Raw genomic sequence first — 23702 nt, forward strand, 5'->3', positions numbered from 1 at the left:
CTCCTAAACACGAACGTTACCATTTGTTCAGTGTTGGGCTAAGCACTTACTAGAGCACTGAAGCATGAAAAAAAACATACTTCAGTAACTCCGTAAGTCGCCTATCTGCAGCGCCATTCACGTAGTCGCCATTTGCTGGCTGCTATCACACACTTACTGCAGACGAAAAAGACCTCCACTGGTACAATTTGCTACTACTGACTACGTGGGCGTATCATTGCTGTTCTGGACGAGTACCATCTGGTTTCATCGCTAGCTTTTCTCAGATGTGTTATCGAACGAAGGTCGGGAGAATGCTAATCAGCCGAGAGCAAGTTGGGTGTTTTCGCTACATCCCGTTGCCAGCACTCCAGCAAATCGTTTCACTTTCTATGCACCGGAAACGACTGCCAAACGATCATTATCAATAATTTACGGTACAGCTATACTCTTGCGTAAACTTACACCCGAACAAAAAGTGATTTATGCACATTTCTTGCCTGTTTTCGACCGACAACAGTTGCGAACAGAAACAAACGAAACGAAAAAACGACGGACCAGGACAACGGAATCAAGAAATTTACTGTCAAAACTGGATGACGCGACGAACGCTGGTGCTAATGACAGCTACACTAGTTGAAGTGTGAATACTCATAAGGCAAAATAAAATTAAATAACTTTGTGACTCGCATTCCTAGCATTAATTACACAGCCACATTTTGCTTAATGAATTTTTTTATCAAAGAATTCGTTGCATTTTTTCGCAGTTGAGTTGGTCGTACTTTTGCGTATGCAATATGACAGTTGCTTGTCACTCATGTTGATTAAATACTGCTGCTGCATTTGTTTAGTCAACAACCAGTGCAGTGCTATTACAGAGGACGCTATTTTGTTCGGCGAGAAGATGAATCTCTACCGGTCCAATACTAATAAAAAATATTGCAGCTATTTCGAGTGCAAAAATAACTCTGTAAAAAACGGAAAATTGACTTTTTTCGCTTTACCAAAAGATAGCGAGCGATGTGAAAATTGGATGACCCGAGCGAGAATAGAGCCAAGCGATGTGGTAAACAAGACTCACCGTTTCATATGCGAAATCCATTTTCCCAGTATATACTTATGTCGCAGTCCTAGAAGAACTTTGTTGTTACACAATGCTGTACCGTTTTCGTTTGGTGAAGTGCAAGATCCTGAGCATATTCCTCCGTTAAAATTGGATGCAGAAGATTCAGATGGGACTCCAGCAGTATTAGACGGTGGGATTGTTTGAAATGTTTTATCGAAATATTACTCAAAGCATCAGTCAGTAAGTTATTCATTCTTAATATCTCAACTCAACAGAATCACTGGACGGACTAATAGATTATACAGAATTGAAGGACGAAGAATGTGATGTTCAATCTGATGACGGAACTTCGAAAAGAATCATAATCGCTCACAACCATCAAGAAGCAACCTACGAAACTGAAAATATGAAAGATGATCAAAGTAAATTCTCAAAGCCAAATATTATGTAATTGAAAGATTTGTTTTTACCGTTAATTCGTTTTTTTTATTTCAGGTCTTATAATCGACTTAAAAAATATACCAAACGAGAAGCAGGATATATCATCAAAACCGGAAACATGTGCCAACAGGACCCTTTTAAATGCTCGTAAGCGTAAACATTTTGCTACTAAAATAGCGGAAATGAAAATGAAGCTGTCCAAAGTGAACTCTCCCACGAACATTAATCAAGAGAGCAGTCATGAGACTATGGAGTTGGATAATAACAGCCACCTAATGCAGTTAGTTGACTTAAATAGTAATGATAGTACGCCACAGTCCTCTTTGATTCTGTCAACAAACAGTGGGTCAGAAGCTAACAAACTCATCAAAATGCAAACATACAGATGTAGACCGAAATCTCCTGTCTCGTCCTCTACAAATACTATTGAAATCATTGAGCAACTGGATGAAACAGCATCCCAAACCAGTGAAGACTTCTCTGAGGAGAAGGATGATGAAATTAGGGAATTTATTTTTAAAGATGAAGAATACGTACAAATGCCGAAAGCTTTGTTCAACGAAAAGCTGAATAGATTGAAACGAAAAGTTGCATGTTATGAAAATGTTATTCAAAACATGCGCGCAGTGCTTGATCAAGCCCATATTCCCAGTTCTTTCAATAATTGATGTACTACTTGTAAAACAATATCAGAATGTTTTATAAATTTTCTTTTTTTTGCGATCGTGTAAGTGAATAAAAATTATATTTTAATGGACCAAGATCCTTTATAATTAGGTTTACTTAATACTTCGACTTTTTTATTAATACTTCGAGGATAACGTACAAAAATTTCAGAATTTATCAACCATTTAATTGTAGTTCTTGCATATTATGCTTTATCGCAAGTGAATAAATATCTTTTAATACGATATTATTGTTAGAGTTTTTGCATATAATAATAAATTACCGTCATGTTTCAATTTTCTCTACTCCGTTGCTAATTCGCTTCGGATTATTCTCTCCTGACTTGGATAGATTCGGAGTTGCCATCACCAAATGTCACTATTCTGTCAACTTGGCAGAAAAAACAGCCGAAAAAAATATTAAAGAAAATATCGCATCCGACCGCATCGATTGGGAAAGATGGCAGCATCTGGAAAATTCAGCATTCTAGTAAGTATTATTTCTTAATCTTTTCAGCCCCTAATCTGCCAAGCTGGAGAGAATGCAGTTGTTATAGGATTTCCTCATCTTACACCATTGTTGTAATGCGTGCTCGAAACGGTGGTAAAACGATACTTGGTTATGTAATTTAACTCCGGGCAACATTTGCAGGCTCGTCAACTGAGCACCAGCTCTGCTGCAGCTCAGCTGGTTAAGCCTCCAGTGCAAGTATTCGGTCTGGAGGGTCGGTATGCGTGTGCACTCTATTCGGCTGCCACTAAAACCAAGGCCCTCGATGCGGTAGAGAAGGATCTGAAGGGATTGCAGAATCAGATGCGCGCGGATCCGAAGGTTCGTGATTTGCTACGCGATCCGACTACGAAACGTAACGTCAAGGCTGCTGCATTGAAGGATGTTGCCGCTAAGGTTAAATTCAACGCAGCCACTGGCAACCTGCTTACTGTTTTGGCTGAAAATGGACGCCTGGGTCGTCTGGATGGAATAATCAACGCGTTCAGTTTGATTATGGCTGCAGAACGGGGAGAGGTTGTGTGCGAAGTAAAGACGGCCAAGCCACTTGATGATGGCCAGCGCAAACAACTGGAAAATGCTCTTAAGGTAAACCAGACTAGAATAAGTTGATGGAAGCTAAATAAAATCTTTGATTTTTTTCTAGGCGTTCTTGAAGCCAAGCCAAACCATCCAGCTAACGGCCAAGGTAGATCCAGCGCTGATCGGTGGCATGGTTGTATCGATTGGAGATAAGTACGTCGACATGAGCGTTGCCAGCAAAATTAAGAAGTATACCGACATCATTACATCGCCTGTTTAAAATATTGGATGACTGTATCCGATGATGTTTTGTTGGCGTTCGTGGGCTCCGTGCGATAACATCGTGCTGCGTCCTAGCAGATGGTTTGAATGTGCAATGAGATGCAACTAGTTCTCGTTACTTATTCTTACCGTATAGATTATGCAGTACAGCCGAAAAAAATAAATGCATCCTTTAAGGATTTAATAATCTACAATTCTTTTTACTCAAATAGAAGGGCAAAAAACAACACGGAATAAGTTGTAATCCATCAAAGACACTATATTTAGCACATAATACGGGAGCCATAAAGAAGTGAACCCCTACGAATTGCAAATGCTGCTGATTAATTTCACCTGGTTATCTGTCCGAGGCCCTTGTGTATCTTTATATTCAGTGACAACCGCCACGAGGGTAGCTTCAAGATAATTTGTAGACAGCTCAACATAGAAACAAATGGAACGTTTGCATCATCCAAACGGAATGTTCGTTCGGTGCATGCTTAATACTAAGCATAAATAATGTTATTCTAATAATTCCTGCAATTTAGATGGGTGTTTTTGATCATCCGTTCCCGTCAACTACCTTTTGCTCTTGGAACTACACGTACACGAATAACATGTACATTTCTGGTATGATGTTAACCGAGAAAATCATTTGATTGATTTATCGCAACTTGGGACATCACGAATCATCCTGTGTTGCCATCTGGCTGTTCAAGCTGTCTGAAGGAATTTTAATGATCGCCTTTTCATTCGGTATTTAATAACATACCACTATCATACCCCGTTGCACATCTAGGATGCCTTCTCTTCTTCATCTTCAACTTCATCCACTTCTTCCTCATCACCCTCTTCCCCAAACTCTTCGCCTCCTTCTCCTTCCTCATCATCTTCAGGCTCTACTTCAATATCCGGTACCAGGTAATACTGCAACGGATTCGGCCATAGATCATCCTTGATTAGCTCCGCGATATCATCGTTGATTGGATCATTATTGTCAGTAAACCAATCGAAAAATGTCCGATTCTCCAGATTACGCTTTCGACGGTTATTACCCATTTTCTTCGGCAACACCTTTGTGAGATCACGTTCTGGTTTCCATTTTATTGCAGTGCTCGATGAAGAGGGACTATCTGCAAAAAAATAAATCAAGTAAAACGTGCACAATACACGAATGTAGACACAAAGTTTAAACTATTGCATTTTAAAATGCTTTACCTCCGTGCGAACCAAGTTTGAACTCTTTTGTTAGAATTTGATTCTCGAAGAAGGGATTCTCTTCAAAGTAAAACAGAATTCGGTATCCGCTCTTGATGTCCTCGAACTCCTCCACTTCGAGTTTTTCAAGAAATTGCAAACAATCTTCTTCCTCCTCCTCAAGGATACTAGAAATTTGAGGATGGTTCAAGATGGCCGTCATCCAGAAAGCCGGAATGCGTTTGATGAATTCGTTACGTTTCCGGTAGTACGGCTTCCGCAACTCGTTGTACTTTTGTTCCACTTTAAGGATCTCCTCGCTAGCCTGTTCGTTAAGAGCATCTATCTCATTCTGGCAGGTGTCTACTGCCTCCAGCGCTTCTGGCTCTTCATCTACAGCATCCACCGACTTTTTCACCTTTTTCGTCGTCGAAGCCATCAGGAAAACAGTTATTACAAATTAGTTCTGTTCTTTCCGCGGATTGAATGCTTCTTGCGGAACAAATAGCGCCAACCAGCTTTACCGCGCGTTCACACAAACAAAACACACACAAGCGCAATGCTGCGTCCAGCACAACAATCGCAATGGGCACTGAAAACTGTACAAACAATAGATATTGATGTTATTAATGCACCACAAATTTTACTGGTGTATTTTGCTTTTTCTACTACTACGCAAGGGTAGCCGTAGAAACAACTGTGCTAACTTTTCGCTTACTGTTCTTTTACAATTATGCTTACAATAGTGCTTTTTCACGATCTGACGTTTAATGTTTGCAGAGGAGCAAAAAAAGCCGGCTTAGACTACACGTTTTGTTAGTGCGCTTGATTTCTTCAACAAGCTTCCAACACAGATAGCTTAAATTTCTGACTTTAAACAGCCAGTAAAGTTTCGTATGGTGTAGGAAACTAGTGTTACCGCCTATAAAGAGAATGTCCAAATTTCATTGTATATATTTCTAAGCTTGACTGTATGCCTTATCTTAAATGAATTGTCAAATCCAGAACTGCCGAAACCAAAACGTCAACCAGTATATGTCAACGAAGTAGCTAGCGAAGAATAAGGAAAAGCTACGGTAAAACGAGAAGAAAAAGGAGATTTAGCCGTGTTCTGCAGCTCTCGCAGCTTTCGTCTTAGCATTGTTCAATTTTTAAGCTTGAAAACGTGTGAAAGAATTCGAAACAATGTCCTCTGGAGAACAACAAACGTCGACTGCTACTACCGGGCAGCCGCATCTACAGCAACAGGATCTTTCGAAGCTGGTAAGCACTCGTGAAAAAGAGTTTGATCTTGCTCCTGCCTCAAGTAGCTAAGCATTTTCGTTACTCTACCCTGCACTAAGATGCCAACAAGACGATTCCATGCTAGTTGTGTGTGGTGAATAATAAAATTCCAACTTCCGACTGATAGAAGATTTTGTCAAGATTTGCACTTTGTTTAATTGGAATAGGTCATTGTTGTAATGTAACGAATAACTACATATTCAATAGCTGATGCAACGAAAGCATACGTCTTGATTTGGAGGTTAGGTTTTCAACTCTGTTTGGTGTAAAGGAAATTTCTCTTCGAATGTGAAATGAAGCGCCTTAAGAATTATGTTTAAATTCCTAATAATCTTTTCTCAAAAGAACTTCGGACCATAAGCGTAGCATTACATGGTTGACTATGTTGTGAAGGCTAATGAATTTTTTTTTCATTTTTTAGAACATTGCTAAGTTGACGCCGCTGTCACCAGAAGTAATTTCTCGGCAGGCTACTATTAACATAGGAACCATCGGCCATGTAGCACACGGCAAATCGACAGTAGTCAAGGCCATCTCAGGTGTTCAGACTGTTCGTTTTAAGAACGAATTGGAGCGTAACATTACAATTAAATTGGGTAAGTACAAGAAAGCCCTTGTTCGAACAAACATTCATGGCGCATTTAAAAAGTATATCAGTAGAAATTATCTCCACTTAACTGCGGCGTGCAGTAATTATTCTAAAAACGTAATGATGTTTTTGTACATGTTTAATCTTGTACTATTCTGATGGTGTAAAAGTTTGATAAATTACATCAAACATGTACGATAATCATGTATTATATTATTGATTGCAAAGTTTGGGGTTTCAACTAACAGTAATGCATCAGCTGCATTTTCCAAGCAATGAACATGTCGGAACTTTCTTTAAAGCTTGTCACAAGTTTCTTTTGCTTTCTGTCTTACTTTCATTAGCTCGTTCAATTAGTGCATAATTGAAAACAATGCTACATTCAGCAAATGAGTATTAGTAAATAGCTATATATCTGCCATATAACTCAACAGAACAAGCTTTTATTTTTTGCATTTCTAAAGTGAAGCTACAAACGAAATATTGTCCCTCTTTTGTGTAAACTGTCGAAGAACGAAATGGTGCGCACTTCATGAGAGATGAGAGATGAGAGAAAGCAAGACTAAATACAGACGTTTGTGACCGATGATAATTGAACGGTGGATGACCGAAACGACGGTAGAATTTGTAGCTCATATCGATATAGTATTAGTTTTTCTAAAGTCGTGTCATTATAAATATGTATTTTCTCTCTTTCTCTGTATCTCTCCTCTTCATTTTCCAAAAACAATTGAATGGCGCACCAACGTTCATTTCCTTCGATGATGTCATTTTGCAGAGTGTTTGTCAGAGAATTTAATCAACGTGTTGACGACCGATCCGAAAGAAATGGAAGCTTATGTGAAAAAAATACATGAACGTTACAAGTCACCATATGATCACAGCTCCGTACTCCCTGAGAATAGCGAAGTGGTGAATGATGAAAACGGGTCTAGCAGTGATTATTGCAACGCAATCCCTGTGAGCAATCCCGAGAATGGTGGAAACAATAACATCAGACACAGTCGCTCTGTTAGCAGGAAACGAAAACTCTCGTTTGAAGTTTGTAAAACTCAATCAACGCAAGAAAGTCCTACCAAAGCAGCCGAATCACAACGCATGAAGCAAGCGAAAATTATGGACTTTTTCCATATGTCACCACCGGAAAGCTCTGCTCAAGCAACATCAAAACAGGGTATTAGACGAAGAAAAACATGCTCAGAACTGAGAAGCATCTCGTCCGCAAACAATGTAAACGGTAGGGCTAAACGCTCGTCCTATCCCATGGTGAACATCAAACATGAGGTACTGGAGAACAAACCAGTCCTTGAAAATCCAACAGATAGGACTTTTTCCTTTGCAAGTACGTCCAGCTCTTCAGAGGTAGGGGTAAATAGCCTACCCAATTCTTTCTTAGACGTAAAATATCCTACCACTGTGCCTCCCGTTGATGCTGTATCATCTTTAACTAACGATCTTGAAACATTGCCGAGCACTGAGCGAATGGCAAAACTTCCTGACGTGCTTGAAGGTGAACTTGAAGTGCCTTCCGTAAAGCAGCGCTCAAAAAGCGTTATGAGAAAATCAGCAAATAATGGTGGAAGTAATAGTAAACAGAGGAAAAGATCTACGGCGCCCAAAGAGTACACTGTGGAATCCATCAATGATATCCAATTGATAGGGAATGCTCCGTATTTTCTTATTAAATGGCTCGGATATTCGGAGGCGCAAAACACCTGGGAACCACTGGATAACGTTAAGAGCTGCATGATATTGGATAACTTTTTAACCAACCAGCTAACCTTGTTACAGGATTGGGTAGAGACAATTCAAAAAAAGATTAAAACGAGTCCAGAATATATGAACGAGGTTATCATGCACGATACAGCAACTAAGACGAACAGCGAGATACTGCACGACTATAAGCAGTATGATTGGAATGTGCTACGTGCGGATTTGATCATAATGGCCAAGCTGTGGATGAATCGAAGTCGCAACAAGTGCATCTTGGAACGCATCGTTCAAAATATGTGTCGAGAGGTATCGTACGTCAAGCGTCGCGATCAGCTGGAGCAGCTAAAGCAGTTTGAAAAGCAAATAAACATGAATGAACCAACGCTCCAGATTGTCGTTGAAAACGAACAGGATATGGATGCGCCACCAAATAATTTCACCTACCTTCGGACGAACGTTCCTGGTGAAGGTATCTCTATTCCAAATGATCCACCGGTAGGTTGCGAGTGCAACCCGTGTCAATCCCGAAGCGAATGTTGTGGCAAATTGTCCGAAGGTAGATTCGCATACAGTGCCAAGAAACGGTTACTATTGCAACCAGGTGCGCCTATTTTTGAATGCAATAAAAAATGTAAATGTGGCCCGGATTGCCTTAATCGGGTTGTGCAGAATGGAGGAAAATGCAAACTCACACTATTCAAAACAAAGGGCCGCGGCTGGGGCGTTCGGACAAATGCCGTCATCTACGAGGGACAATACATTTCGGAGTACTGCGGAGAGGTCATCTCCTACGATGAAGCTGAAAAGCGCGGGCGTGAATATGATGCGGTCGGAAGAACGTACTTGTTTGATCTAGATTTTAACGGTTCCGACAATCCGTTCACATTAGACGCTGCCCATTACGGTAACGTGACACGTTTCTTTAATCATTCTTGCGATCCCAACTGTGGTATTTGGTCGGTATGGATCGATTGCCTTGACCCATACCTACCTAGGCTTGCATTTTTTGCCCTGCGTCGCATCGAGGCTGGCGAAGAACTCACCTTTAACTATCACGCGCAGTTAACTACGAACAACGTTTCCATGAACGAAAGTGAAAACGTGGATAGTGTGAACATAAATGGTACAACTGAAATTGCAATGGATACGAACGATGACAGTGGCAACGTTGACAGAGCGCAACCTAGCAGTATACGAAATACCAAAGGTTTGACCGAATGTTTGTGTGGAAGTGCCAACTGTAGGAAGTTCGTCTTCTAAATAACCATTGTATCGCATTGGAGTTATTTCTATTATTAGACAGAACATATAAAGAGATAGATAGTAATCGGAATTCAGACATTTTTTATCTAACATCCTTGAAGCGAATATTCGAAGCAGGCGTTTAGCTATTAATGAATAGCTTTCGGAATTATACTCAGAAATATAGCAGTTGGATGACAAATAATATTCTAATAAATGGAAATATTCTTTAACTATGTTGTTTCTCTTCTTGTTCTCTGATATTTGCTTTACGTATTTTAACTTGTGTTATACTTCTTGTAGTCATGAATGTTCACCATGTCGCCAATATTCACGTTTTCGAGACAATGCCGATGATTTGATATTTAAAGACGCAAATATTTTCACATATTTCTTTTATTTCGGTAATGTTTTTTTCGACAGGTTACGCAAACGCCAAGATTTATAAATGTGACAACCCGAAATGTCTCCGGCCGACTTGCTTCACTTCGGGTGGCTCGAGCAAGGACGATAGTTTCCCATGCTACCGCCCGGCCTGCACCGGACGCTTCCAGCTAGTTCGTCATGTTAGCTTTGTCGATTGCCCCGGGCACGACATTCTCATGGCGACCATGTTGAACGGTGCGGCGGTTATGGACGCGGCCTTGCTATTGATCGCAGGCAACGAATCCTGTCCGCAACCTCAAACATCCGAGCATCTGGCTGCTATCGAAATCATGAAGCTGAAACATATAATCATCCTGCAGAACAAAATCGATCTTGTGAAGGACACGCAGGCGAAGGAGCAGTACGATCAGATAATTAAGTTCGTGCAGGGTACGGTGGCGGAGGGCGCTCCGATCATTCCGATATCTGCTCAACTCAAGTACAACATCGAGGTGCTGTGCGAGTACATCATGAAGAAAATTCCCATTCCGCCGCGCAACTTCATAGATCCGCCTCGGTTGATAGTAATCCGTTCGTTCGACGTGAACAAACCTGGTTGCGAAGTGAATGATTTGAAGGGAGGCGTGGCCGGTGGTTCGATCTTGCGCGGCGTGCTTACGGTCGGACAGGAGATAGAGGTACGGCCCGGCCTGGTGAGCAAAGATGCAGAGGGTCGGTTGACGTGTAAACCGATCTTCTCGAAAATCGTTTCACTGTACACAGAGCAGAACGAGCTGCAGTTTGCCGTACCCGGTGGGTTGATTGGAGTTGGTACAAAAATCGAACCGACACTTTGCCGCGCGGATCGACTGGTGGGCCAGGTGCTCGGTGCCGTCGGTGCACTGCCAAACATCTTCATCGAGTTGGAGGTATCGTATTATCTGCTCAAACGGCTGCTAGGAGTGCGTGTTGAGGGTGACAAAAAGGGTGCCAAGGTGCAGAAACTCGTCCGACACGAGATGCTTCTCGTCAACATCGGTTCGCTCAGCACCGGTGGACGAGTGGTGGCCACACGCGCTGATTTGGCCAAGATTGCCCTCACAAATCCGGTGTGCACCGAGAAGAATGAGAAAATCGCACTGAGTCGACGTGTGGAAAATCACTGGCGGTGCGTTAAAGATGTGGTGATACTTTTTAGATTTGTTATTTTATTGGTGTTTTTTTCTTCAATTTGCAGTTTGATTGGATGGGGACAGATTCGTGGTGGAACCGTGATTGAACCGTTAAAGGAACACTAGGAGGCATAATCAATCACTAATCAAACTTCACTAACATCTACAAGTCGGTAATACAAAAAGCAAAAGGAATAACGAAAGTATTGAAAATAACCATCGGTAAATTGTTTCCCGCCACAAACCATGAATTATTTCATTGTTTTTCGAGATCATTACACTATCGGAAAAGATCACTCGAAATCTGTACTCATCCCAATAGCTTTCAAACCAACAGTTTCTGTTTTTGTGATGAATATTCGTTTCACAAACCGGCACGAAAAATCATTAGGACGGATGAATCCATGATTATCTATAAACTGCTGGAAAAGTGCACTACACCGATTAGCTGGAATATGCAAGATGATTCCCTGAAGCAGCGAAGAAAAGATACAGCAGGTAATACACGTTATAATAAAAAAAACTGAACGTTCTTTTTATGCCGATATTTGAAAGAAAGTAGGTCGTAACAAAACTATTCGGTTTGAACACTAAAGATGAACCATTAACATATAAAATTATTTTATTCTACTAAGCTCACGTATGGACAAACACGAGCAAATGGCGTAAATTCGTAGAAAAGCTAAAGCGTTACACGCATTTTCGGTCACAGTAAACATTTTAAAATGTTGTGTATTCCAACGTAAGAATTATTTGCGCGATGTGAAATGATTGCATTAAATTTATCGTAAATTCTACTTTGATATTCTGTAGCAACTGAGTTGATTTGGATTGGTAAACGAACCTGTAAGCTGTAAACCAATGAGATTCTTTTCACCTTTTCAAGGATATTGTTTAAAAGAGTGTTTTAAATGTGTTCAGTATAAATCATACCTTTCCTACTTATGCTTCGAGCAAACAAAATACTAATACGCATATGCTTGCAGCATTTGACCTACTACACCGATGGAGTGGTGTATATCGTTGAGCATTATCCCTAATGTGGCCTTACTATACTCGACCAATCCAGGCGGTTTCGTGAATGTGATTTACTTAATATCTAACATGGCAAATGGGCGGTCGTCGGCGCCGGTTGTTGCTGTGAATCAGTTTATCCGATACTCGAGTATGCTTTAAATATCTCAAAAACACGGGTTTGAGTAGTAAATACCACAACAATACTGCTATTATATCTTGACATGTAACAAAATATATGTACAAGAAAGCCTTTTCCCAGCATTACATAGAGCTGCAAGAGAGAGCACGGCTGAGGTTTGTGAGTACGGCAGGGTTTGTTATAACCTATACCGACCCTACTAATCAGTCAATAGGACAGCAGTGAATCTTGTACCTTTTCGATCCGGATTTTACATCCATTCCATTCTCGTTGTTCAACTTCATTTTGTGCCTAGACAAGATCAAGAGATCTTTCTTATAGTTTCTTTTCCACGATCCTTTTGCTCATTATATCGTACATCCTAGCTGCATTCATTTCTAGTTTCGGTTGATTATACCGAACCGTACACATCACTGTTTAAACTCTCTCCCTCGGTCCTTACTAAAGGACCTCACAATGTGGAATAATATTTCAAACCGCGCGACAACATGGCACTTGTTCATTCATTCAACCATTTTCAATGATTGTCCTTACAGTAGCAAAACTTTCGCATCTCCGGGTCCCTTTCGTAGATGCAATTCGCTTGGTCACCATACTTATTGATGCGGGATATGTCGCCCAACTTTACTCGGAACCGATTGTTTGCACGATCGTGGAGCACGCTCGCCTCGTAGATTGCTTTGCTGGGGTTTGTGACCAACTTCACCTGGTACATGTCGTGGGGTATGCGTATTACGTCGGAAGAAAAATCGCCTAGAAACCCATCCGTGTCCCGATTCTGTTTGAACCGGACCAGGCCCTCATGCGGTTGTAACCGGGCAGCCCACATGATTTCGTCCAGCGTAAGTAGGGCGCATATGCCTCGGTGCCGTTCAGTGTGGTGGTTGATGGTATCGACGATGATTTTCGCCGAACGAAACACTTCCTCGGAAGAGGCGGTATCGTTGATCGTTTGCCAGTTCAAGCAAGTACACCAGTGCGGCTCGATGTAGGCGTCAGCGCACGACCGGTTCTGCGGAATTACATCAAACAGCGATATGGCACGGGTTGCGACCGGTTTCTGTTTAGCTTTCAGCGTTTGCAGAGCTGCGTAATGAACCATTCGATTTAAATAGACATCTTTTACGATAAGCACATAAGCTTGTCGAAGGTATACGAAAGTGTACTTACTCAAAATATCCTGAAGAGTCTCGTGCACGTCGAATGGTGTGACGAGTCGATTAAGGTTGCTGCGCAGATTAGCATACTGCTCATGGTACTGTGCTTTGAACCATTCGGGGAACGTAAAGCTGAAGAACGGTAGGCGTTCTTCCTGTTTGCCCTGAAGCGTGTTACGTACTTCGGCGAATCGATTCCCATGATCGGACATTAACACGAGAATCGTGTTGTTTAGGATGCCGGATTTCTTTAACTCTACCAGCCAGTTGCTGAGATCGGTATCGGCGACACCTACCAGATTGATCGAATCATGCGACAACTCACCGTGAAAGCTGAACACGAAGCGTGGCGTACCGTCCCTGTAGCTTGTCATGAAGTCACGTGTATAGTCTAACATCACCTTGTGGCGCGGTTTTGCTCCGATGCAAAGTCGCTTATAGTAGCTGAGGTACGCCTCGATCGCTACATAGTATGTCCGCATGTAGTGATCAGTCGGTTGCTCATCGAACCCGTTCAATCGGTAGGAGAACGTACCGATATTTGGTACGTCTTCGTTGAAGGCCGTCACGTAACCGTACTTTTCGTACTCCTTCCAAATCATCGGATAGACATTCACGTACTCGGTATTCTTCATTCGCCGCCGGGTGTCCGGCAGTTCCAACTCGGTGAATCCGGTAAGCAATGGTATCAATGCTTGTGGCGTTCCATCTCCAACGATATTGTATCCTTGTAACACATCTGCACCAAGATATTTCGTCAGATATTTGAACGTCTTCGGCAGCTTTCGCTGGAATGCGTTGCGGCTGAGCGAATCAAACCCAAGCATCAAGACATTAAGAGCGGAATCCTTATTCCAGCTAGTGCGTGTCCGTAGCTGGCTGTCGTCCCGTATCCCGATCAACAATCCCTGCCATCGTTCCGTACGACTTTCCGTCCAGCACTTGGCGCGTACAAAATCACTGCCCCGTAGCTTATAACTGCCATCCGTTCTAGTCGTTTCCCCAAATGACAACTTAAAATCGCTTTGCCGCAGGATGTCTGCGTAGTCGCACGTGATCTTACCCTTCTCTTTGATCACCTCAAGTTTTATGCTACAAACCGATTTCTGCAGTGCACAAAAGAATGAAAAATTAAGTTACACGAATATTATCTGTTTCGCTGCTGGGCCTTTGACTTACGTACCTCACACGAAACCCAGTCCTGCAGCTCACTGCCGCACTCGATCGGTGGTTCATCTTTGAGGAAGCTCAACATTTCTGGAGAATCTACTGGTAAGTTTGGCATTTTGCATGCTCCCTGATTTGCTAATGATTTGATCGATTCCTCTATCAGTACACTAGAACATCAATTAGTAAAATGTCTTACGTTATGGTTGCGATATCGTTTGACATTCAGCTTTAGTTACTCACAGTTTTTCTTTGTTATCCCCGAAGTCCCCGCCATGGAAGTAGTGATCCAGTAGTAGATAGACGATGGCGATCGTTAACAGGAATATTAGATTCCGTCTGGTAAATTTCCGAAACTGATACATGATGAACTACGAACTATGGTGCGATTCTTTTGGTTGTCGAATCGTTGAAGGTGTTAAGCCTGTTCCTATCTCAGATTTTTTTTCTTTTACCAAACTGCCAATCTTTGATAACCATTCAGCCTAAACTTGAAAAATTAAACCAAAAATATCAGAACTATAAGTTCTATCAGGCTCCGAAATATTAGGTTTCCGCAACAATATTTGCATAACTCTAATAGCAACATACATGTAAGCTATTTAGGTCACGTTCTATCAACGTTCTCATTCAGTACGAATTTCTTGTGAGCTTGATCAACGAAGTCTTTTTGCTTTAGTGGGTCTATAATAAGAAAATGCAGCCTTCGTGGTACACATAATCGTTCCTGTGATGAAGCAACATAATGCAGAATAGTGCACGCAAAATATTGATATCAACTAGCAAATCAATTCAATTTGATTCATGCTTAAAATTTGCTTGCTGCTATATTAGCTTTGAAGATGGAATTTAATTATTTCATTATAGTGACTGCTCATTACAGTATTAACATCTGCCGGATAATTTCAATATTGATACTTCAACAATCATAGGATAACTCTGAGCTGTTACGATGCATTACAGGTTTTTATTTCCATGTAAATAACAGCGTACACATTAAATGCAACGTAGTAACCCAATTAAACCCTATACCCCTTTAATGTACACTGCAATAAAAATGCTCAGCCGGGAAGCTGTCCCATTCAGTAATGAACGTATTTTTTTTCTCTCCCAACAGATAAGCGCAGTAATTTTTATCCCATCTTCAGTCTCGTTCATGGCCGTCGCTTATCCAACCGCATTTACGCACACGCAACTTCTAGCAATCACGTGTACTGCTCAATGAATAAGCGACGTACAAGATAAAAAATGAACAAGACCAATCATTCCGCCCATATAGCCGTTGTTGTATGCGATCATTGCAGAGTTCTGATAGGTCTTTCTAAATTGGTTATACGAATCACAATTCAATTTATCTGTAACCATTTGATTCATTCCAGTAGAATGATGTTTGGCGGTACGATATGATCTAGCGATACGATATCTCCACTTGGTGCTTGTTGCAAGGGCAGTCCAGCAACTGATCATTGATTACACAAATATCGTATTTTTATCGAGTTTTTGAGATTTTTTAAATCATGCTATTCTATTGAACGAGAAAGGCGTGTTTCATATCGTTGCTTCACAACAAAAACCAAATAATATCTTGTTGTACTTTTCATAAATTTACAAACAGTCACGTCGAGTAAATTTTGCACGTTCTGTTACTAACGCAACCGCATATATTTAATGGCCAAAACAAATTTGCCATGCTCGCGACTCGTTTGTTGCTGTTTTTTACGCAAACCCTTACATTTGCATTTTGTTTACTCTGGTATAATTATAAATATCGCACAATAATGCATCTCGAGCTCTCAATTGAATAAAAAACGTTCAGCGTCGTTGGCCTTCATTGTTTACCGTAGAGGTCACCAATTTGTTGCTTCCTGAGCCGGCTCTATCCAGCTGATTTGGCGGCACTAGCTAGAAGGCTGATTTGGTGGCACGTTGCCAACGCCAAAGATAATGTTCTGAAGGCTACCAAGACGCCACTAGCTATCTATTTACAGATATTGTTTGAAATTCTTTGGAATATCCTAGTACATGTTTCAGATCACGTCACGCTTGCCGGACCAACGAAACATTGAATACATAATTGTTTCTCTTGACGAAGTAATCCTGCCCCGCTTAACCAGAAGGCTTCCACATTGATTGTTGCAAAAATCGATATTCCTTCTCGTAGAGTCCTGCCAAAGTGTAATGCTGACGGCAACACAAAACAATCAAAGCAGCCATAGTGTATTGTCATGCCTAGAGCCATCGACATTACATAAGAATTTAAGCAATCTGTTATGTCCTGAATTCAAATGGGTAATTGATTATGATCCCGGGAGAATACGAAAAATGGACCTCTAAAGAGTTGTGAAACATGCACTTTAGTCTTCCACTCATCTCAGATTCGTTCTTTAGAAATGAGCTACGTTTGAGCACAGCACAACTTCGCCATTGACCTTTCGCTCAAGCATCTCCAATCGTGTCCTTTTTATTATTTTGTAGCGATGCTAGCAATTTTCCCAACCTTCGAGACGTTTACCGTTAGACGGGTTTGGTATGTAATGGGGTGTTAATCGCAGTTGACAAATAAATCGTCCTTCCTGACTGCAACAGCGCAACTTATTTTCCACTTGCTCGTTGTAACACACATAGTAACCGAATCATTTTCTTTCAACCATACACTGCCCTTTCACATTAAACCAGACTAGGACCACGCCACGCTCACCCGTTGCATGCATAACGTTATGGGAAACAAACTAATTACAATCGATTCAATGGAGATTTCCCCCTGTTAGCGATTAGAATAGCAACGTTTTTCACCATTTGCACCCCGGCGTGCTCAATACTCTGTGTCTAACCGTAACTAACCGTTCTACTAGGCACGGGTGCGTAGAACATCTCGCGTGCAAAATGCTTCAACACTATGTACTCCCAACATGTAAGATTGAATATAGAAAAGCGGAACAAAAAACGAGAGAGAAAGAAAAACACAGAGAGAAAAACAGCTGGTTAGAGAGGGTTTGCGAGCTATTCACATACAGTTGGTTCCAAAAGTGAGCATGCAGTAATTTAAATCTATGTGATATTTATTGAAGGAAATTAGGCGCAAGGATATTGTTACTTGATTCTTCCTTAAATATTCATGCTCAGTATTACCCGTTAAAATATGTTTTTGCTATGAGTTTTGAAAGAAAGTAACTTTTCAATGCATGTCTCTGAGGAACGCCACGTGTGCTTTATGAGCCCTCCTTTTTTCCTCTTTTATAAACTTTTACCAAAAATTTTTACTTCTGTATCAAAAATCCACCAAAATTCTAAGACTTTATTCTATGTTGTTTTATTTTAGTTGCGTCCTGCCAATATTTGCCAAGCCACGTTAATGTAAGAGGTTTCTATAAATATACTTGCCGAAACATGAACGTAGGTCGTTCTCAGCGGTTGGTATGCAAATTGGTAAACACTTGCGAATGTTGCTTGCGTTGTATTCACACTCGACGTGGTACGTGAATTGACGAATATTATGCAGCTGATACGCGTCTCGATTATTGAACGACCAAATTTTCCACTTCTCTATGGCAATTTCGTAGGGTGACTATAATTTGCTTCGCCAAATATCTTCTTCTTTCAACCCGTAGGCCATGTGGATCGTGGGGGATCTTCTCCCGTTTTGGGAATTTTGTTCGTAATGGACACGGCTATAATGGAAAGTATGACGGAATGCCTCAGCCTACTGTGTTGCACATAGTACACAGTTGTGAGGCGTTATAAACTAAGTTTATTAGCCACGTGCTCTAGGAACGCATAAAATACATAGTTTAAAAATGTGTGTGCTCAAGTATTTCCATGATTTGTACAATAGAAATTTGCATAGATTCCAAGCAATATATTAAGAGAATTATGTTTAGAACATTACATTTTTGTTCCGTAATTAAAGAAACATCATAACATTCAGTTAATAATTACTTTATTTAGAATCGTGTCCATCATCAAGCAATTTTACATGCTAACCAGAGTGCTAGTTCCGAACGGTTGATTGCTTAGAAGGTATACATTGATCGGAAATACATTTTCTCTTGTTTAATTGGTATTTGATGTTACCCCCGCATTGTTCAGCTGGCCTTGCACATAATCGGCTGCCATCTGTTTAACTCGCCGGACGCTATCGCGATCACCATGTTTCTCTTCAAAATTCACGTACTTCGTGTATAAGGTTTTCATGTTCTTCATTGGAAGGCGTTGCATAATCGCACGTTCTAAAATTTGACGCGCATTCGCAACTAATTTGTCTTTAACTAGCATATCCACGTATTGCGACCAAATATCCGTTCGCTTCGGGTATGATGTCAGAATCTGCTCAAACAAAAGTTGTGCCTCATCTTGATTACCGTTTCGGTTGTGTAGGAAGGCAAACTTTACGATCAGAGAAATGTCTGTAAAAGGCATACAATAAAAAAAATTGGAAAACTGTCATAGGCTTAGTTGCTCTTTATACTTACGATCTCTTGTTGGAAGCGATTTTAACGCCTGACTCAACAGCGGCTTAACTTTGTTACCTTGCTCTATTCGATACCAGGCATCGGCCACCAAAATCCACATGTCAGTTTGCTTGCGAAATCTCTTTTGCAATAATTCCAGAAGCTCACGTACTTCAGTGTGTTTTTGACAATCAATTAAAATGTCTAAAACCCTGGAATACACCTTGAAGGCGTCGTTATACTGGATTGCTTCCTGCAGAACCTCTTTGAAGCTGTCGACTGTTTCGTAGCGAATCTCCAAATTGAGCAATGCGATCCAGATGTTCAAAAGCTCCGTTTCTTCGCGAAAATTTATTGCTTTCAACGCCTTCCGGCCAACAACGCGAGCTTTATCCACCTCAGCAGACTCCATGTGGAAGACCATGTACCGAATCCAGAGCATGCTATTGTTTGGTTGCGCTAGCACTAACCGGTCAAACTGATCCGGGGTGTGAGGGTCGACAGACGGGTTGGCTAATTCTTGTTCAATATTCCTCAACCGTTCTTCCTCCAGTTTCATGGCCTCGAAGCGTTCTTTTGCAGTCAACCGCTTTTTCGGGGCGGTTTGTTTTTCCTCGTCCTCGCTAGATCCATCTTCATCGCTAGAGTCTGATGCCGCTCGCTTGTAGACGGGCGTGGTGTCCCAGAAGTTTGTAGTACCTGGCAGAATTTGTCCATCAAGTTTCCTCTTTCCTTTGGCATTTTTGTCGTTCGTTATGGGCCAAGTTTCATCAGAGCCATCTAGTTGCTGACAGAGCAGAAAATCGTTTCCGGCCCCATCCAACTGATCAATTACGAATGATTTTTGTTTCTTCTTCTTATTCTTCGTCTTCCCAAAAAGTTTAGTATCTCCGTTATCAGTTAGGAGTGTTTGTTTCTTAACAGATTCAACGGCATCTTTTTTCCCCTTTTTTGCAACACCATGTTTTCGCTCGGTTATCAGCATTTCGTAATCCACCTTTTTCTTTTTTAATATACCTTGCGCTAGTGTTTTCAATTTTTTTGAACGCATGTTTTGCGGCAGTGATGGGTTTTCCAAATGTTTTCGCTTTTTGCTATTAGTTTCTTTTTCTCCCGTGGCATTATTATCCTGTTCAATTTTCTTTTCGTGGCATTGTTTAAGGATCTTGTTTGATGTTCTTTCAACAACACAATTGTCGTTGTTTTGCTCGTCACTATCGCTATCCTTATTTGAATCATTCTCTTCTTGGGATGAATGTTCATAGCAGACAAAATCTTCATCGTCTGCACTGTCCACATCGCTATCATTACCTTCGCACGAATCATCGCTTTCGTCCTGTTCTTCGTCGTCGTTCTCTGAATCTGACTTGTCTGATGAGCTCTCATCGAGAATCGTTTCCTCGAATGTTTCCGGTAGCTGCCGGCAACGAACTAAAGCGCCGTGTGAACGAAGATGTATTTTTTGATCCTTGATCTTCATTGTTTCGTTTTGTGATAAAACTTTAGGTGATCCGTCTTCAGCGAATGAAGAATACAAGTCGTATGATGATTGACGCATACCGAAAATCATGGGCCCTAACATTCGTACTAAACGAATGTTCTTCAACTGCCCATATGAATCAAAAGGTATCATGTCATTATAATGATTCTTTACTGGCACAAGTACAAGCAAATTCGGCGACTCGTCCAAAATGCAGCAAACTCGTACAAAGTTGTTTGAAAACAATACTTGGCAGGACACGAATTTTGGATTCGACTGGAAATCTATCTGTTTAGAAACCTTTGTCTTTACAATCTGTATTCGATCAATCAACGACTTGTCGAGGCAAACGTGTACCAATTGCCGCTCAACGTCAACCCACACCACGCGTCCTGGTAACTGATCTCCAACTTCGTAACAAGATTCACTTGAAGTCTTAGATGTGTCCGTAATAGCAATTCCTTTCGTTGATTCCGAATCACCATTTGTTACGTTCACAACCATTTTGTTGCTTCCATCGATTACTTTTTCAATAGTACAGTTGACACGTTGTCCGATGCTGTAATTGGCAAATGAAGCGCCATTCTCCTGATATCTGGTGTTCCAAAAAAGAGAAAAAATAAACAGTTGATAATAATTGGAAAAAAAGCCCGTAGCAAAATACATACTTGCAAATTAAACTGCAAACATCTTTCCAGTATTCTGCCATATATGAATACACATCATCAATTCCATTTTGGCAAACATTCCTCAATGAAGTACTGACTTTAAACGAACGTGGTTGTGTCGAGGTTCCACCAAATATCTTCAGAATTTGGACCAATATTATAGAACCATCTTCAACCTCTCGCCGTTTCATTTTATCCAAATGGTCAATCGTTATATTTTCAGAATAATCATTCAACAATAAATTCGCAAATAAGCATCCATTCTGCGTGAAGCAGTTAGCTTTTAGCACAGCTTTTGGTTTTACATGTCTAAACAGTAAAGGTGCTTTCTGGAAGTAATCCACTCCACGCACACTATATGTATTCGGACTCAGTTTGACCACCGTCAACTGTTCGCCTTCCTTAAGGAGTCGCGCATGTAACGAATTGTGTTCACCAAAATCGGAGAAATTTTCCAAAGCAATAGTTCCGGAATTGCCATCAGCTGTTTTCACATCAACACCAGTTGGATGTACGCATGTCACGGTTGCACTTGTAACAATCGCTGAGCAAAACCTTTTTTCAGTTGAAGGCAACGAAAGTAGCAACCGGCTATTCTCTTGGCTAAAATCACGAACGGTAAACATTTCTACTACTCCGATTCCAAGCTTGGACAATTTTTGTTCATCTTGTATTATGCCATTAATGTGTTTGTACAGAATTCCAACTATATCATTGGAAAACTCTACCAGAACATACTCAGTAGTTACTTTGACAACAAGTCCGTGGAATCGTTGATCATTCTTTGTAGAATCAAGCTGCTTCCAGTTTGCTAGAATGCTAGCAGCTTTGTCGACAAGATCGGGATGGTTGGTAAACTTGATATACGGTTGATGTTTCTCCATTCGAACAGCTCGTAACAGTACTTTATTTCCCTTTTTAACCGGGTTCTTTTTGTCGTAGTACTCTCTCATCACTGAACCTTTCGCGCAACCAAGATTAACAAAGAACTCGCCAGACGGTAATACAATAGTTACCAAGCATTGGTACAGTTTTCCCATTTCCACGTCTTGTGAAGAGTGTATATCTTCGTTCATAGATTCATCCAAGTTTGTGTTAACTATGTACGTACGGTCAAGCATGGCGTGCCGAACGACTTGCACCTTATGAACGGTGCCTATTTTATACGGTCCCAAAACGGTGCGTTCGTTGTACTCTCCGAATGTTTTATTGCTCTTCATAATGTGACTACGCAGAATTAGAGCACGATTATTTTTATTGTTGAACTTCAGCCATACTCCTTCGTTGTTGACGTTGGTTACGTATCCATCGACCAGCGATAAAGTAGCAATGGAATCGTCGCTTTCGATCCTATTGTTTGGGTAAGGTACCAACGAGACGTAAACTTGCTTTGCCGAAGGTGTCACGTATAATATTGTCGCTGGAATCGATTTCAGCATGGTGTACTTATGAGGCTTACTCGTTATTTTTGTGAGCATGAGTTCATTCACAAATGCGGTAACTGTATCGTCAAACAGCATTCCCTGCAGGCCAAACGTTACTGGACTGCCGACAGTGAACGTCACTTGGCAACCTGGAACGATTACGTTTAAATTTGGCTCTTCAACATCCAATACGCGTGGAGCTTCCGGATGAAATGCTCTCAAGATTACCGTCGCTCCATTTCCGACCAGGTTTACACTTTCAACTGAACAACATAGATTTCTACCCATATCCACTGCATTTTGGGAAAGATTTTCTCTCGGCAAAAAAGCACGTACGTTGCGAATTCCTGTTTCCATTAAAAAGCCATGATCTTCTTCAGCTGCAATGGTTGCCGAAAGAACTAAACCAGGTGCCAGTTGCGAAGGAATAAATTCACTGTGTAGATCTTTTGGTGAGAGACTTAACCGTACTGGTGCTCCTTTTTGCTTGTTAACGACTTTCACGTATACCAAATCTCCCAAAGCATACAAATCATTCAAATCGGGACACTCGTCGATTCGACCGTCTACCATCTTTTTTAGGAGTTTTGAGTATACATCTGATATCGAAGAAATCGGAACAATGCCCCACAAACGACCGGGAAGGGCTACTTCGAGTTGCATTTTCATGATCCTTCTAACACAACCAAAAACAAGCATCCCTTGCTGGAGCAAATCGTAATTTAGATTCTGTGCTGTGAGAGATTGCGTCTCTTCCTCTTCATCCATTCGTTTGCTCTCCAATAGCACTCGTCTGCGTTCTTTAGGACGCGGTCGTCGCGATTTTTCCTCATGAGTAGTAGAAGCCCCATATTGCTAAATAACGAACAACAACGGTAGGAATAGAAGGTAAATCAAACACCGGGTTCACAATGTAACTTAATATAGAAAATTTACCCTGGGATCTTTAATAGCTCGTTTTCGGGATATTTTATCTTCGTTGACTTCTCGATTTTTTCCGCGAGGAAAGGCTGGCTCAACGTAAACCATTCTACAAACGGTAGTATTTGCAAAAAGCAACTGAAACACTTCGAATGCTTAAAACAACTAGAACCGCGTGTTATTTTGTGATACAGATTCGTCATATGAGACAGAAGGTGTGGGTCTCTGACAGATCAAATTACTAGATTCGTTTTCACTCACGTGGGTGACAAA

The 23702-nt window shown here is 41.1% G+C and overlaps 6 protein-coding genes across 6 annotated transcripts; 3 read left to right on the forward strand and 3 right to left on the reverse strand.

Moving 5' to 3' along the window:
* The first annotated feature begins 1369 nt into the window (after positions 1–1369).
* LOC128721795 (uncharacterized) lies at positions 1370–2154 on the forward strand. The gene is made up of 2 exons (XM_053815587.1): positions 1370–1467; positions 1541–2154. Exons 1-2 carry the CDS (start codon positions 1452–1454, stop codon positions 2152–2154), a joined length of 630 nt encoding a protein of 209 aa, XP_053671562.1. The 5' UTR covers positions 1370–1451.
* A 406-nt stretch (positions 2155–2560) lies between these two features.
* On the forward strand, positions 2561–3689 carry LOC128731686 (ATP synthase subunit O, mitochondrial). Its single transcript, XM_053824817.1, has 3 exons — positions 2561–2641; positions 2804–3250; positions 3309–3689. Exons 1-3 carry the CDS (start codon positions 2612–2614, stop codon positions 3462–3464), a joined length of 633 nt encoding a protein of 210 aa, XP_053680792.1. The 5' UTR covers positions 2561–2611; the 3' UTR covers positions 3465–3689.
* Positions 3690–3850: 161 nt separating this feature from the next.
* On the reverse strand, positions 3851–5156 carry LOC128731684 (protein SET). Its single transcript, XM_053824816.1, has 2 exons — positions 4664–5156; positions 3851–4578 (listed from the first exon to the last, which is right to left on the reverse strand). Exons 1-2 carry the CDS (start codon positions 5079–5081, stop codon positions 4241–4243), a joined length of 756 nt encoding a protein of 251 aa, XP_053680791.1. The 5' UTR covers positions 5082–5156; the 3' UTR covers positions 3851–4240.
* Positions 5157–5784: 628 nt separating this feature from the next.
* On the forward strand, positions 5785–11502 carry LOC128731683 (eukaryotic translation initiation factor 2 subunit 3-like). Its single transcript, XM_053824815.1, has 4 exons — positions 5785–5905; positions 6348–6522; positions 9894–11004; positions 11074–11502. Exons 1-4 carry the CDS (start codon positions 5828–5830, stop codon positions 11132–11134), a joined length of 1425 nt encoding a protein of 474 aa, XP_053680790.1. The 5' UTR covers positions 5785–5827; the 3' UTR covers positions 11135–11502.
* A 1179-nt stretch (positions 11503–12681) lies between these two features.
* Positions 12682–14853, reverse strand: LOC128731887 (uncharacterized). Its single transcript, XM_053825040.1, has 4 exons — positions 14732–14853; positions 14505–14658; positions 13335–14427; positions 12682–13250 (listed from the first exon to the last, which is right to left on the reverse strand). The coding sequence occupies exons 1-4, from the start codon at positions 14851–14853 to the stop codon at positions 12682–12684; spliced, it is 1938 nt and encodes a 645-aa protein (XP_053681015.1).
* Positions 14854–18481: 3628 nt separating this feature from the next.
* On the reverse strand, positions 18482–23537 carry LOC128731171 (protein RRP5 homolog). The gene is made up of 4 exons (XM_053824273.1): positions 23445–23537; positions 21085–23363; positions 18958–21011; positions 18482–18891 (listed from the first exon to the last, which is right to left on the reverse strand). The coding sequence occupies exons 1-4, from the start codon at positions 23535–23537 to the stop codon at positions 18539–18541; spliced, it is 4779 nt and encodes a 1592-aa protein (XP_053680248.1). The 3' UTR covers positions 18482–18538.
* Positions 23538–23702: the final 165 nt, after the last annotated feature.

The sequence above is a fragment of the Anopheles nili genome, chromosome 2 (assembly GCF_943737925.1).
Source record: "Anopheles nili chromosome 2, idAnoNiliSN_F5_01, whole genome shotgun sequence".
Taxonomy (NCBI): Eukaryota; Metazoa; Arthropoda; class Insecta; order Diptera; family Culicidae; genus Anopheles; species Anopheles nili.